At 47.6% G+C, this 15,557-nt stretch overlaps 1 protein-coding gene and 1 non-coding gene across 3 annotated transcripts; both read left to right on the top strand.

Moving 5' to 3' along the window:
* Positions 1-801: 801 nt before the first annotated feature.
* Positions 802-3,337, top strand: LOC123188265 (vacuolar protein 8). 2 transcript variants are annotated; one of them, XM_044600316.1, is made up of 2 exons: positions 802-2,894; positions 2,995-3,337. In XM_044600316.1, the coding sequence occupies exons 1-2, from the start codon at positions 1,234-1,236 to the stop codon at positions 3,107-3,109; spliced, it is 1,776 nt and encodes a 591-aa protein (XP_044456251.1). In that variant the 5' UTR covers positions 802-1,233; the 3' UTR covers positions 3,110-3,337. The 2 variants fall into 2 exon arrangements, with proteins under 2 accessions (XP_044456251.1, XP_044456252.1); XM_044600317.1 differs by having other exon boundaries at positions 827-2,889.
* Positions 3,338-5,056: 1,719 nt separating this feature from the next.
* TRNAG-UCC (transfer RNA glycine (anticodon UCC)) lies at positions 5,057-5,128 on the top strand. Its single transcript has one exon. It is a non-coding gene; the product is annotated as a tRNA-Gly (tRNA).
* Positions 5,129-15,557: the final 10,429 nt, after the last annotated feature.

The following is a 15,557-nucleotide window of genomic DNA, read 5'->3' on the forward strand; positions in this document are numbered from 1 at the left end:
GCTTGACGCATGACCTGGAAAGGATAGATCCAGCCAGCTCAGTGAGAAGGATCAGAGAGACCTAGCTCTACTTGAGTTGCCACGGTAGCAAACCTCGACGTTGTACGGTTATGGCTGGCGACCCCTAGATGTTTTTCATATCGAGATCAATACAGACACTGTAGTTCATCTTGATGATGGCAACGTTGGAGCGGGGGGTTGTCGGGCCGCTCTTCTTCGAGATTCAAGGGTGCATGGTGTAAGTCGTTCCTAGGAGTCACAGACCCCCTCATTGCCGAGGCCCTAGCTCTCAAGGAAGGAGTTATCTTCGCTACATTATGAGGCTACACACATATGATCACGGAAAACGGCTGTTTAGTTGCAGTTAACCTCTAGAATTCTCGCTACATTGGTCGATCGATGATAGCACCAATTCTCATGGAAATTGGAGAGCTTGCTCTTAGTTTTACTTCTTTTAATATTCAACATGTAATAAGATCAGCAAATGGGTCCTGCACATCTCTATGCTAAGCGCGGTTGTACGGTTAATGTGACCAAGAGCTGGTTAGACAATACCCCTTACTTCCTGACCGGTAGCCTTCTAGCCTCTCAGTTGATTGTTCGGTGAATGCATTCGTTGAATAAAGCTCTCTGAAGTTCCTAAAAAAAATTGGAGACACTCCAAAAAACCTGGCCAACATTTTGCACCACGTTACAGTAGCATCTCCGTGATTTTTTTTTTTTTGAAGTAGCACCTCCCAGCATTTTTCGTACGTGTAGCATTGCTGGGCATGTCACGCGATCCTAGTTCGTAGACCCCCGGGGCCCTGCTTACATTCCTTCCGTGGATCGTCCTTCGCTTCTTCTCCGCCACAGCGCACCAATCCCCAAGCCTTCGTCCTCACTCCTCACGCGGCCACAGACGCATTTCCCCAGAGGAGTCCGACTGCATCCACAGTCCGCGCTCGTGCTGCGCCCACGTCCGAGGGACCCACCACCGGCCCCGCCTCCGCCTCCATAACTCCATTAACTACCTTGAAGTCGAGCTTGCCTTCAAGAGTCGAGCCATCGCCAGTTCACCACCTTGCAGTTACAGTCGTCACACTCCCCCGCCGTCTCCGCATGCCACAACTAGTAATAGCTCCACCGCCTGTTCTGCTCCTCGTCCCTTTCTTGCTTGCTCGATGCAACGGCCGGAATTGACGACGACGTGGTAAGGGTCTGCGCGTGAGCTGAGCTGAGCTCGTCGGAAGAATGGGAGAATTCGCGGCGGCGGGCGAGGCGGGGAGCCAAGAAGCGGAGCAGGACGAGCAGGGGATGCTAGCGACGGCGCTGGACGCCATAAACTCGCTCATCTCTGCCTCCTTCTCCGCCTCCCTCTTCCCGCTCAAGTGGCAGCTCGTCAGGGACAGGTTCAACCGGCTCCACGCCGGCCTCGCGGACATCACCGTCATCGCGGCCTCCGACGGCGAGGAGAGGCACGAGGCGTTCGATGGCCTCCTACGGGACGTCGTTGGCGCGGTGAGGGAGGCGCGGGAGCTGGTGCCGCGGAGCCAGGGGCGGCACTACGGAGGCGGCAAGCTGCGGCTGCGGAGCGACCTCGACGTCGTCGCGTCCACGCTCGACACGCACCTGGCGCGGCTCGACGAGATATGCGCCTCGGGCTCGCTGACGCGCGCGCGGGCGCTCGTGGTGCCGCGGCCGTGCGCCGGCGCCAGCCGCGAGGACCTGCGGTTCTACGTGCGCGACCTCTTCGCCAGGCTCCGGGTCGGCGGGGCGGAGATGCGGAGGGAGGCCGCCGCCGCGCTCAACGAGGTGCTGCGCGACGACGACAAGTGCGTGCGGGTCGTCGTGTCCGACGTCGCCGACGGAATTGGCCTTCTCATTGGGCTGCTCGAGTCCGCAGACGCTTGCGTCCAAGAAGAGGCCCTGGACGCCATCTCGGTGATCGCCGGGTATGACGCTTCTTGCAAGGGCGACCTTGTCGGCGGCGGCGTCATCGCTCCGGTGATCCGGGTTCTTAACACGGGCGCCGGGACGGCGGCCAAGGAGAGGGCGGCGCGGGTGCTCAGCAAGCTCACGGAGAACGCCGACAACGCGTGGGCCGTCGCCGCGCACGGCGGCGTCACGGCATTGGTCAACATCTGCTCCGACCACCGTGCCAGCGGCGGCGAGCTCGTGTGCGCGGCGTGCCGTGTGCTGATGAGCATCGTGGGTGTCGAGGAGATAAGGAAGTACATGGTGGCCGACGCCGGGGCGGTACCGGTGCTCGTGTCGCTCTTGCAGGGCCCCGCGGACGAGGGGGCGCAAATCCAGGCAATGGAGCTCCTCGCGGCGATCGCCTCCGGAGACAGCTCATCCAGGGAGGTGGTCCTCCAAGAAGGCACAGCCGAGTCCCTCGTCCGCGCGCTGGACCCGGGCATCCCGCGCTCCTCAAAGGCACGGGAGGTGGCGCTCCGCGCCATCGACGCTCTCTGTTTCTCGTCGCCGGACTCGATCGACCGGCTCATCGGCGCCGTCTTCCTCAACCGCGTGCTCTTCTTCCTCCGCAACGGCGACACCACGCTGCAGCACTGCGCCCTAAAAGCAGCACACCGGCTGTGCCACGTGTCGGAGGAGACCAAGAAGGCGATGGGGGACGCCGGGTTCATGCCGGAGCTGGTGGGCATCGTCCAGGCGGCCAAATCCATCGAGGCGAGGGAGTTGGCCGCGGAGGCGCTCTGCGCCATGATGTCCGTGCACCGCAACCGGAAGCGCTTCGTCCAGGATGACCGCAACGTGGCGCAGGTACTGCAGCTGCTAGGCCCCGACGAGGAGAAGCCCTCGCCGGCGAAGCGGTTCTTGCTGTCGACACTGGTGCATCTGGCGGACAGCGACTCCGGCCGGAGGAAGATCATGTCATCGGAGCACGTGAGGTAATCACAGCATCAAGACGAAAAAAATTCTCCCTAAAATTCTCGACTTCTGAATGCATTGACGCTGACAACATTTGCTGGAACCTTTTACGAATGTCAGGAACCTCGAGAAGCTTGCAGAGACCAACGTGACGGACGCCAAGAAGATCGTGAAGAAGCTCGGCGGGAGCAAGTTGAGGAACATGTTCCATGGCATTTGGAGCCTGCGACCTTGATTGTGTCCGGCACCAGTTCTTGATCGTGCCGTCTGCATGGGTAGCTAGCACACATGTTCACTCCATATTTTGTTACAGTGAATGAACGAGTGAATCTCTCCAGTGTAATTCGAGTGCTCGGCGATGTGTTGCTCCTGACGCAGCACACACCCTGATGCCCACACGCGCTGGCACTCTCCTCTGTACATTGCCCGTCGCTGTGGAATAAAAGTATAATCATTCAAAGCCGTTCCGCAATGCAGGAGTGTGTCCACTCAGCGATGAGATGATTTCAGCGGGTCACTGTATCACTAGAATGGCAAATCGGTCGATCCGAGTCGGCATCTCATGGTAGGGCCGCCTGCGCTTTATGATGTCGCCTTTTTCAGTACCACTAGCACCGGCGCAGTGGGGATCGGGAGCCTGCCTGCCTGGCCGGCGTACTCTACCAACGCCGATGAGTTATGATGATGTGCTCCGGTGATCGCAATAAGTTGGCCGCTTTCCTCTTTTTTTTCCCTACTTATTGCAACCGAAGCCGTGGATGATGGATCGATCGGCATCTGGTCCTCTGCTCTGGATCACCTCCGGGGCACTGCATGCTCGGGCGCTGGCCCCTCTGGCTGCAGCATGCAGCTGTGTCTCTGATCATGGACCCGTGCAGTACTCAAGATGTACTCTGGTCAAAGGAGGACGAAGCAGATTATGTGCCTGAATATACTGTAATGCTGAATTGCCAATGGATGTTTAGTGCTCCTTTACGCTGTAGGTTGGTTCGTACTCCGTACTGCTTGGATCTGTTGGTAAACAACGAGAAAAACGCAGCGCTGCGGTGGAACCAGCGAGGTGTTCCCTTTTCATCGCAGAATCCTGCTGGTACCTTTATTTGCTGTGTGTTGTTCATACCTCGCTCTCGAGGCTAACTAACTGACTGAAAGCACACTAACCTTATTATTTGCTAGCATGATGGCTGCATTTCTCGGCCTCTGTCCCCCTACAATCCAAACAAGCCAACCACACGGCTGTTACCTGTATCCGTATTCTGGTCACTTGCTTCAGGTTTTGGACAAGCTCGTTCAGCGTGACCTGACAACAGAAGGCGGGCCGAGTTGTTGTGAGTGGTGACATCTGACCGGTGGGTCTTTGGCACGAGTGTCAGGCAACGGACAGTGCGTCTTCAAGCACGAAATCATCCATGTAGACTGAGCATTTCTCCTTTGGGCTTGAGCTAGTAGTTTACTACTACTACTTCACCTTGGTTAGTCAGCTGAGCTGAGCTGAGCTGGTCTACCTTTTCATGCAGACATGAGAAGTCGAGCTGCCTTTTCATGGAACCATCGGTAAGCAAGCAAGAAACATACATGGAGATTTAATTAATCTGGGACAGTGTGTCCTCGCTGTTTCATCGATCCGCTACTGCTGCTAGGCTTGGGCTGCGTCGTGGCATCGGTCCTGATGATAAGCAACATGTCTCCGAGGCAGTTGAGTGCCTTTCTGCAGCAAGCAAAAACGCTTTTTGGTTAGGCTGTCAACGCAGCAGCTAGTCCTAAAAATATGCTCGACTAGGAAAAACTGTGAGGTGATTGTTGAGTTAGGCTGTCTGCCTCGCCTGCATGTTGTTTGCTCTCTTCCCTATTTTTTTCTTACGAGTAGTTGACCACCTTAGAAAAATCTGAGCATTATCGTAGTACTCCCTCCGTTTCAAAATAGATGACTCAATTTTGAATAACTTTGTACTGAAGTTAGTACAAAGTTGAGTCATCTATTTTGAAACAGAAGGAGTAGTTCCTAAAGCAAATTCACGACAAGAGTGGCGAAATCTTAGTTGATGAGGGCATCAGTTGTTTTCTGTGTTTGCTATGTTTGTGTATGTGCACCGTAAGTGCAAAAAAGATTAGCTGATTCATGCTAGTGAAAAACAAGAATCACTCTGATAAAGAGAATTGCATCTTACTTGGTAGCATCATTGCGTCTGTAGTCCAACGGTTAGGATAATTGCCTTCCAAGCAATAGACCCGGGTTCGACTCCCGGCAGACGCAATTTTTTATTTTTATTTTCGATGAGGGCCGCTCTGAATCACACCAGGCCGTGCACGACCACATGTCAGGCCCAGCAACACACTAGGCCGTGCACGACCACATGTCAGGCCCAGCAACACACTAGGCCGTGCACGACCACATGTCAGGCCCAGCAACACACTAGGCCGTGCACGACCACATGTCAGGCCCAGCATCACACCAGGCCATTGACTTAACACCAGGCTGGCTGAGCAATTCCTCTTTGCCAACACTTCTAAACGTTTTTGTTTCATCCTATTTTCTGACTTTTATGTGTTTCGGCCGGTTTTCTTACTTCAGCGGTTTTATCTTAATTTAAAAAATGTTCATGGATTTAATAAATGTATGAATTAAAAAAATATCCGTGGATTTTGATATATTCGTAAATTTCAACAAACTGCTCATCAATATGGAAAATATAGAAAAAACATTTTTTTAAAAAATATGTTCATGAATTTAAAAATATCCAAAAATTTAAGACAATTCATGATCCAAAATAATTACAAACTTTTAAAAAATTCATGAAGTTAGAAAATATTTCAAAATTGGAATATGTTCACAAATTTAATAAACATGCATGAATTTTAAAATTATCACAAATTCTAAAATGTTTATAAATTAAAAAAATAAGAGGGAAAAAGGAAAGGGTGTAATTATAATAAGACAGGAAATAAAATAATTGATTCAATAAACAAAACAAACGACAGAGAAACAAATAAAAACCGTCGGAACTTTTCGGAACTTTTCCAAAACCGGGTTGAGGGTTCCCAATACCAGAGCTAAGATGACTAGTCCTTCAGTGAACACACATGAGCAGTGGCGGAGCTTAGTGGAGATCAAGCTGGGCCATCGCCCCCTTGCCCAGGAGATTTGTTCATATTATCATGAGTAAATTGCTTCATAGAAATCTGGCCAAAATCTGATGTTGGTCCCCCCCCAGCCCACTTGCCCCTCCTAAGATGTGTCCCAAGCTCCGCCACTGCACGTGAGCAAGCACTACCATATTGCTCGCAATGATCCATACGTAGGATTTGCATCTCTGAGCGCTCGCTTAAGCAATTCGGCGCATGAAGGATTAGTCATTTGTGTGGGTCAACAAGTAGTGTACTCCCTCCGTTCCTGAATATAGGGTGTATAGTTTTTGGCACGAAAATTAAAGAACACACGTGGAGGGTAAATTTCACAAGTTTTGGGCAAGATTACACCTGACTAATTGACATGAGAAAATAGAGGACCTTGCCTAATATAAGGAAATGTAATCAAATCCCTAAAAAAAATATCCAAACAAGTGATGCAACGTAATACACCTTATATTTCGGATTTTTTTCTCAAAAATCTATACACCTTATGTCAAGGAACGGAGGGAGTATTATTTTTCTTCTTCTTTTTTTTGTAAATTTTACTATCTCCATTCCTGAATATAAGACGTTTGGGCATTGTTGGTGTTTTAAATATTAGTTTGTCTTGTAATGTTCATCCACATATAGTTAGGTGAGTGTTTTCATTCTTCCTTTTGTTATTTCTTGATATAGTTAGTTGACCGCCTCAGAGAAAATTGAACACTTCCATTGTTACAAGAGAAAATTCAAAAATGAAAATAAGCTATTTGATGCCCTCATCAAATTGTTCTTGCTAACTTTTCCGGTGCGCATTCTGTAAGCGTGGGTGGATTTGCTAATTTATGGTGGTGGGGTAGAAAGAAAATATCAATGAGATTTTAAGGTGTTTCATCTGAAATTTAAACATCAATGCATCTGTAGTCCAATGGTTAGGATAATTGGCTTCCAAGCAATAGACCCGGGTTCAACTCCCTGCAGACGCATTTTCAGTTGTAACTTGTTTCAACTTTTTAGAGTAATGTTATATACGCATTTTCAGTAGGTACGGTAACTTGTTTCAACTTTTTGGAGTGCCACTGTTTTTTTATGTTATTATAGGAATGTTATGCTCCCTGACGGAAAATTTGTTTTTTGAAGTTGTAACTTGTTTCAACTTTTTGGAGTAACGTTATAGACGCATTTTCAGTAGGTATGATAATTTGTTTCAACTTTTTGGAGTGCCATTGTTTTTTTATGTTATTATAGGAATGTTATGCTCCCTGGCGGAAAATTTGTTTTTCGAGAAGATGAGGCTACAAATGGATTTATGCGTATGCACAAGTAGGTGTCGCGGCCTTTTTAGGAATGTTATGCTCCCTGACGGAAAATTTGTTTTTTGAAGTTGTAACTTGTTTCAACTTTTTGGAGTAACGTTATAGACGCATTTTCAGTAGGTATGGTAATTTGTTTCAACTTTTTGGAGTGCCATTGTTTTTTTATGTTATTATAGGAATGTTATGCTCCCTGGCGGAAAATTTGTTTTTCGAGAAGATGAGGCTACAAATGGATTTATGCGTATGCACAAGTAGGTGTCGCGGCCCAGCACGACTCGCCGTTGCCTTCACACACCTAGGGCTCCTCCTTCAAAAAAAAAAATCACAACGCTCACATTTTTCCTTTTTTGTTATTTTTCAGAACATGTTTTTATCGTTATTTTTTTCCAAATAATAAGTGTCACATGAGTGACAAGAAGCACTCCGGCTCTGACGTTTTTATAACCAAAGTTGTCGTCCGAAAATGAAAAACAATAAAAAAAACAAAACTAGAACTTGACATACAAATAAAAAGTTGTCATGCTTGACAACTAAGTTGTCATCCTCACATCACTAAATTTGCCATCACAAACATTTGGAGTTGCTATGTGTTCATGCCACACATGTGACACTTATCAGGGTCTTATTTTTCTAGAGAAACCATTGCACTCTATTTCAAGTAATAATGTCCGAGGGGATACAAATGGCATTATTACATAAAGGTGGTGGCCAGGAAATAGACAAAACTAAGGATGGCACTTCGGCCCGAAAGCAACTTGATCCTACTCTCATGCAACCCTCGGAGAGGAGCGTTGAGGGATCCTTGGTTGATACTGTTGGGAAACGTTGCAGAAAACAAAAAAAATTCCTACGTTTCACCAAGATCAATCTATGGAGTCAACTAGTAACGAGTGATCGGATGCATCTACATACCTTTGTAGATCACGAGCGGAAGCGTTCAAAGAACGGGGATGAAGGAGTCGTACTCGTCGTGATCCAAATCACCGGAGATCCTAGCGCCGAACAGACGGAACCTCCGCGTTCAACACACGTACGGTCAGCGTGACGTCTCCTCCTTCTTGATCCAGCAAGGGGGAAGGAGAGGTTGATGAAGATCCAGCAGCACGACGGCGTGGTGGTGGATGCAGCAGTCACCGCAGCAGGGCTTCGCCGAGCTTCTGTGAGAGGGAGAGGTGTAGCAGGGGAGAGGAAGGCGCCAAGGCTTGAGGTGCGGCTGCCCTCCCGCCCCTCCTTTATATAGGCCCCCTAGGGGGGTGCGCCGGCCCTAGGAGATGTGATCTCCTAGGGGGGCGGCGGCCAAGGGGGTGGAGTGCCCCCCAAGGCAAGTGGAGGCGCCCCCTCCCCTAGGGTTCCCAACCGTAAGCGCATGGGGGGCCCAAGGGGGGGCGCACCACCCACAATGGGCTGGTTCCCTCCCCACTTCAGCCCATGAGGCCCTCCGGAATGGGTGGCCCCACCCGGTGGACCCCCGGAACCCTTCCGGTGGTCCCGGTACAATACCGGTGACCCTGAAACTTTTCCGATGGCCAAAACTACACTTTCTATATATAATTCTTCACATCCGGACCATTCTGGAACTCTTCGTGACGTCCAGGATCTCATCCGGGACTCCGAACAACTTTCGTATTACTGCATACTCATATCTATACAACCCTAGCGTCACCGAACCTTAAGTGTGTAGACCCTACGGGTTCGGGAGACAAGCAGACATGACCGAGACGATTCTCTGGTCAGTAACCAACAGCGGGATCTGGATACCCATGTTGGCTCCCACATGCTCCTCAATGATCTCATCGGATGAACCACGATGTCGAGGACCTAATCAATCCCGTACTCAATTCCCTTTCTCGATCGGTAGACTCGATCGTCGGTATCCCAATACCTTGTTCAGTCTCGTTACCGGCAAGTCACTTTACTCGTACCGTAATGCATGATCCTGTGATCAACCACTTGATCACATTGAGATCATTATGATGATGCATTATCGAGTGGGCCCAAAGATACCTCTCCGTCATACGGAGTGACAAACCCCAGTATCGATTCGTGCCAACCCAACAGACACTTTCGGAGATACCTGTAATGTACCTTTATAGTCACCCAGTTACGTTGTGACGTTTGGCACACCCAAGGCATTCCTGCGATATCCGGGAGAATCGCATGGTCTAAGAAAATGATACTTGACATCCAGAAAAGCTACAGCAAATGAACTACACGATCTTTGTGCTATGCTTAGGTTTGGGTCTTGTCCATCACATCATTCTCCTAATGATGTGATCCCGTTATCAATGACATCCCCATGTCCATAGCCAGGAAACCATGACTATCTGTTGATCAACGAGCTAGTCAACTAGAGGCTCACTAGGGACACAATGTGGTCTATGTATTCACACATGTATTACGATTTCCGGATAATACAATTATTGTTGGGGAACGTAGCAGAAATTCAAAATTTTCCTACGTGTCACCAAGATCTATCTATGGAGAAACCAGCAACGAGTAGAAAGAGATTGCATCTACATACCCTTGTAGATCGCTAAGCGGAAGCGTTCAAGTGAACGGTGTTGATGGAGTCGTACTCGTCGTGATTCAAATCACCGATGATCAAGTGCCGAACGCACGGCACCTCCGCGTTCAACACACGTACAGCCCGGTGACGTCTCCCACACCTTGATCCAGCAAGGAGAGAGGGAGAGGTTGAGGAAGACTCCATCCAGCAGCAGCACAACGGCGTGGTGGTGGTGGAGGAGCGTGGCAATCCCGCAGGGCTTCGCCAAGCACCATGGGAGAGGAGGAGGAGGGAGAGGGCAGGGCTGCACCAACGAGAGATCGAATCGCGTATTATGGGCAGCCCCTAGGCCTCATATATATAGGGGAAGGGGAGGGCTGCGCCCCCTTTAGGGTTTCCCACCCCAAGGGGTGCGGCCAGCCCTAGATGGGACTTGGGGAGGCGGCCAAGAGGGGGAGAGAGGGGAGGCGCCCACTAGGTGGGCCTTAAGGCCCATCTGGACTAGGGTTTGCCCCCTCCCACTCTCCCTTGTGCCTTGGCCCCTTGTGGGGGGCGCACCAGCCCACCTAGGGGCTGGTCCCCTCCCACACATGGCCCACGCAGCCTTCTGGGGCAGGTGGCCCCACTTGGTGGACCCCCGGGACCCTCCCGGTGGTCCCGGTACAATACCGATATCGCCCGAAACTTTTCCGGTGACCAAAACAGGACTTCCCATATATAAATCTTTACCTCCGGACCATTCCGGAACTCCACGTGACGTCCGGGATCTCATCTGGGACTCCGAACAACATTCGGTTACCACATACAAGCTTCCTTTATAACCCTAGCGTCATCGAACCTTAAGTGTGTAGACCCTACGGGTTCGGGAGACATGCAGACATGACCGAGACGTTCTCCGGTCAATAACCAACAGCGGGATCTGGATACCCATGTTGGCTCCCACATGTTCCACGATGATCTCATCAGATGAACCACGATGTCAAGGACTCAATCGATCCCGTATACAATTCCCTTTGTCTAGCGGTATTTTACTTGCCCGAGATTCGATCGTCGGTATACCGATACCTTGTTCAATCTCGTTACCGGCAAGTCTCTTTACTCGTTCCGTAACACATCATCCCGTGACCAACCCCTTGGTCACATTGTGCACATTATGATGATGTCCTACCGAGTGGGCCCAGAGATACCTCTCCGTTTACACGGAGTGACAAATCCCAGTCTCGATTCGTGCCAACCCAACAGATACTTTCGGAGATACCTGTAATGCACCTTCATAGCCACCCAGTTACGTTGTGACGTTTGGTACACCCAAAGCATTCCTACGGTATCCGGGAGTTGCACAATCTCATGGTCTAAGGAAAAGATACTTGACATTAGAAAAGCTTTAGCATACGAACTACACGATCTTTGTGCTAGGCTTAGGATTGGGTCTTGTCCATCACATCATTCTCCTAATGATGTGATCCCGTTATCAACGACATTCAATGTCCATAGCCAGGAAACCATGACTATCTGTTGATCACAACGAGCTAGTCAACTAGAGGCTCACTAGGGACATATTGTGGTCTATGTATTCACACGTGTATTACGATTTCCGGATAATACAGTTATAGCATGAATAAAAGACTATTATCATGAACAAAGAAATATAATAATAACACTTTTATTATTGCCTCTAGGGCATATTTCCAACAGTCTCCCACTTGCACTAGAGTCAATAATCTAGTTCACATCACCATGTGATTAACACTAACAGGTCACATCACCATGTGACCAACATCCAAAGAGTTTACTAGTGTCACTAAACTAGTTCACATCATCATGTGATCAAGACTCAATGAGATCTGGGGTTTGGTCATGTTCTGCTTGTGAGAGAGGTTTTAGTCAACGGGTCTGAACCTTTCAGATCCGTGTGTGCTTTACAAATCTCTATGTCATCTCCTAGATGTAGCTCCCACGTTGTATTTGGAGCTATTCCAAATAACTGTTCTACTTGGAGCTATTCTAAATTGTTGCTCCATTATACGTATCTGGTATCTCTACTCAGAGCTATCCGGATAGGTGTTAAGCTTGCATCGATGTAACCCTTTACGACGAACTCTTTTACCACCTCCATAATCGAGAAAATTCCTTAGTCCACTAGTTACTAAGGATAACTTTGACCGCTGTCCTGTGATCCATTCATGGATCACTCTTGTACCCCTTGACTGACTCATGGCAAGGCACACTTCAGGTGCGGTACACAGCATAGCATACTGAAGAGCCTACGTCTTAAGCATAGGGGACGACCTTCGTCCTTTCTCTCTATTCTGCCGTGGTCGAGCTTTAAGTCTTAACTTCGTACCTTACAACTCAGGCAAGAACTCCTTCTTTGACTGGTCCATCTTGAACACCTTCAAGATCATGTCAAGGTATGTGCTCATTTGAAAGTACCATTAAGCGTTTTGATCTATCCTTATAGATCTTGATGCTCAATGCTCAAGCAGCTTAATCCAGGCTTTCCATTGAAAAACACTTTCAAAATAACCCTATATGCTTTCCAGAAATTCTACGTCATTTCTGATCAACAATATGTCAACAACATATACTCATCAGAAATTCTATAGTGCTCCCACTCACTTCTTTGGAAATACAAGTTTCTCATAAACTTTGTATAGACCCAAAATCTTTGATCATCTTATCAAAGCGTACATTCCAACTCCGAGATGCTTACTCCAGTCCTTAGAAGGATCGCTGGAGCCAGCATACCTTTTAGCATCCTTAGGATCGACAAAACCTTTCTGATTGTATCGCATACAACCTTTCCTTACGACTGGTAAGGAAACTCGTTTTGACATCCATCTGCCAGATTTCATAAATGCAGCTTGTGCTAACGTGATTCCGACGGACTTTAAGCATCGCTACGGATGAGAAAATCTCATCGTAGTCAACTCCTTGAACTTGTGAAAAAACTCTTCGCCACAAGTCGAGCTTCATGGACGGTGACATTACCGTCCACGTTCGTCTTCTTCTTAAAGATCCATTTATCTCAATGGCTTGCCGATCATCGGGCAAGTCCACCAAAGTCCATGCTTTGTTCTGATACATGGATCCTATCTCGGATTTCATTGTTTCTAACCATTCGTCGGAATATGGGCCCACCATCGCTTCTCCATAGCTCGTAGGTTCATTGTTGTCTAGCAACATGACCTTCAAGACAGGATTACGTACCACTCTGAAGTAGTACGTATCCTTGTCATCCCACGAGGTTTGGTAGTGACTTGATCCGAAGTTTCATGATCAATATCATAAGCTTCCACTTCAATTGGTGTAGGTGCCACAGGAACAACTTCCTGTGCCCTGCCACACACTAGTTTAAGAGACGGTTCAATAACCTCATCAAGTTTCCACCATCCTCCCACTCAATTCTTTCGAGAGAAACTTTTCCTCGAGAAAGGACCTAATTCTAGAAACAATCCCTTATTGCTTTCGGATCTGAGACAGGAGGTATACTCAACTGTTTTTGGGTGTCCTATGAAGATGCACTTTGTCCGCTTTGGGTTCGAGCTTATCAAGCTGAAACTTTTTCACATAAGCGTCGCAGCCCCAAACCTTTAAGAAACGACAACTTAGGTTTCTCTAAACCATAATTCAAACGGTGTCGTCTCAACGGAATTACGTGGTGCCCTATTTAAAGTGAATGTGGTTGTCTTTAATGCCTAACCCATAAACTATCGTGGCAGTTCGATAAGAGACATCATGGTATGCATCATATCCAATAGGGTGCAACTATGATGTTCGGACACACCATCACACTATGGTGTTCCAGGCGGTATTAATTGCGAAACAATTTCCACAGTGTCTTAATTGTGTGCCAAAACTCGTGACTCAGATATTCATCTCTATGATCATATCATAGATATTTTTATCCTCTTATCACGACGATCTTCCAACTTCACACTGAAATTACTTGAACCTTTCAATAATTCAGACTCGTTATTCATCAAGTAAATATACTCAACATCTACTCAAATCATCTGTGAAGTAAGAACATAACGATATTCACTGCATGCCTCAGCACTCATTGGACTGCACACATCAAAATGTGTTACTTCCAACGAGTTGCTATCTTGTTCCACTTTACTAAAAGTGAGGCTTTTCAGTCATCTTGTCCATGTGGTATGATTTGCATATCTCAAGTGATTCAAAATCAAGTGAGTCCAAACGATCCATTTGCATGGAGTTTCTTCATGCATATATACCAATAGACATGGTTCGCATGTCTCAAACTTTTCAAAAATGAGTGAGTCCAAAGATCCATCAACATGGAGCTTCTTCATGCGTTTTATACCATTATGACTTACATGGCAGTGCCACAAGTAAGTGGTACTATCATTACTATCTTATATCTTTTGGCATGAAAATGTGTATCCCTACGATCAAGATTCAATAAACCATTCCTTTAGGTGCAAGAGCACTTATTCAGGTTTAATACTAATCTTGATGGTAGAGGGAGCGTGCGATGTTAGATCACATCAAACTTGGAAACACTTCCAACACATATCGTCAGCTCACCTTTAGCTAGTCTCCGTTTTATTCCGTAGCTCTTATTTCGAGTTACTAACACTTAGCAACCGAACCGGTATCTAATACCCTGGTGCTACTAGGAGTACTAGTAAAGTACACATTAACATAATGTATATCCAATATACTTCTATCGACCTTGCCAGCCTTCTCATCTATCAAGTATCTAGGGTAATCCTGCTCCAGTGGTTGTTCCCCTTATTACAGAAGCACTTAGTCTCGGGTTTGGGTTCAACCTCGGGTTTCTTCATTGGTGCAGCAGCTGATTTGCCGTTTCATGAAGTATCCCTTCTTTCCCTTGCCCTTCTTGAAACTAGTGGTTTCATCAACCATCAACAATTGATGCTCCTTCTTGATTTCTACTTTCGCGGTGTCAAACAACGCGAATATTTCAAGGATCATCATATCTATCCCTGATATGTTATAGTTCATCACGAAGCTCTAGCAGCTTGGTGGTAATGACTTCGGAGAAACTATCACTATTCATCTGGAAGATCAACTCCCACTTGATTCAAGTGATTGTTGTACTCAGACAATCTGAGCACAAGCTCAACAATTGAGCTTCTCTCCTTAGTTTGCAGGCTAAGAAAATCGTCGGAGGTCTCATACCTCTTGACGTGGGCACGAGCCTGAAATCCCAATTTCAGCCCTCGAAACATCTCATATGTTCCGCGACATTTCGAAAAACGTCTTTGGTGCCTCTACTCTAAACCGTTTAACTGAACTATCACGTAGTTATCAAAACGTGCATGTCCGATGTTCGCAACATCCACAGACGACGATTGGGGTTCAGCACACTGAGCGGTGCATTGAGGACATAAGCTTTCTACTGTCCGCATAATTGCTACTATCAACTTTCAACTATATTTTCTCTAGGAACATATCTAAACAGTAGAACTATAGCGTGAGCTACGACATAATTTGCAAAAACCTTTTGACTATGTTCAGGATAATTAAGTTCATCTTATGAACTCCCACTCAGATAGACATCCCTCTGGTCATCTAAGTGATCACATGATCCGAGTCAACTAGGCCGTGTCCGATCATCACGTGAGACGGACTAGTCATCATCGGTGAACATCTTCATGTTGATCGTATCTACTATACGACTCATGCTCGACCTTTCGGTCTCCGTGTTCCGAGGCCATGTCTGCACATGCTAGGCTCGTCAAATTAACCCTAAGTGTTTT

This window comes from Triticum aestivum, chromosome 2A (genome assembly GCF_018294505.1).
Source record: "Triticum aestivum cultivar Chinese Spring chromosome 2A, IWGSC CS RefSeq v2.1, whole genome shotgun sequence".
NCBI lineage: Eukaryota > Viridiplantae > Streptophyta > Magnoliopsida > Poales > Poaceae > Triticum > Triticum aestivum.

Excerpts from the sequence above, each read along its gene's own strand:
- LOC123188265 (XM_044600317.1), top strand. The coding sequence starts at position 1,234 with ATGGGAGAATTCGCGGCGGCGGGCGAGGCGGGGAGCCAAGAAGCGGAG. Across the intron at positions 2,890-2,994 it reads AGATCATGTCATCGGAGCAC|GAACCTCGAGAAGCTTGCAG; the intron begins GTGAGGTAATCA and ends TACGAATGTCAG.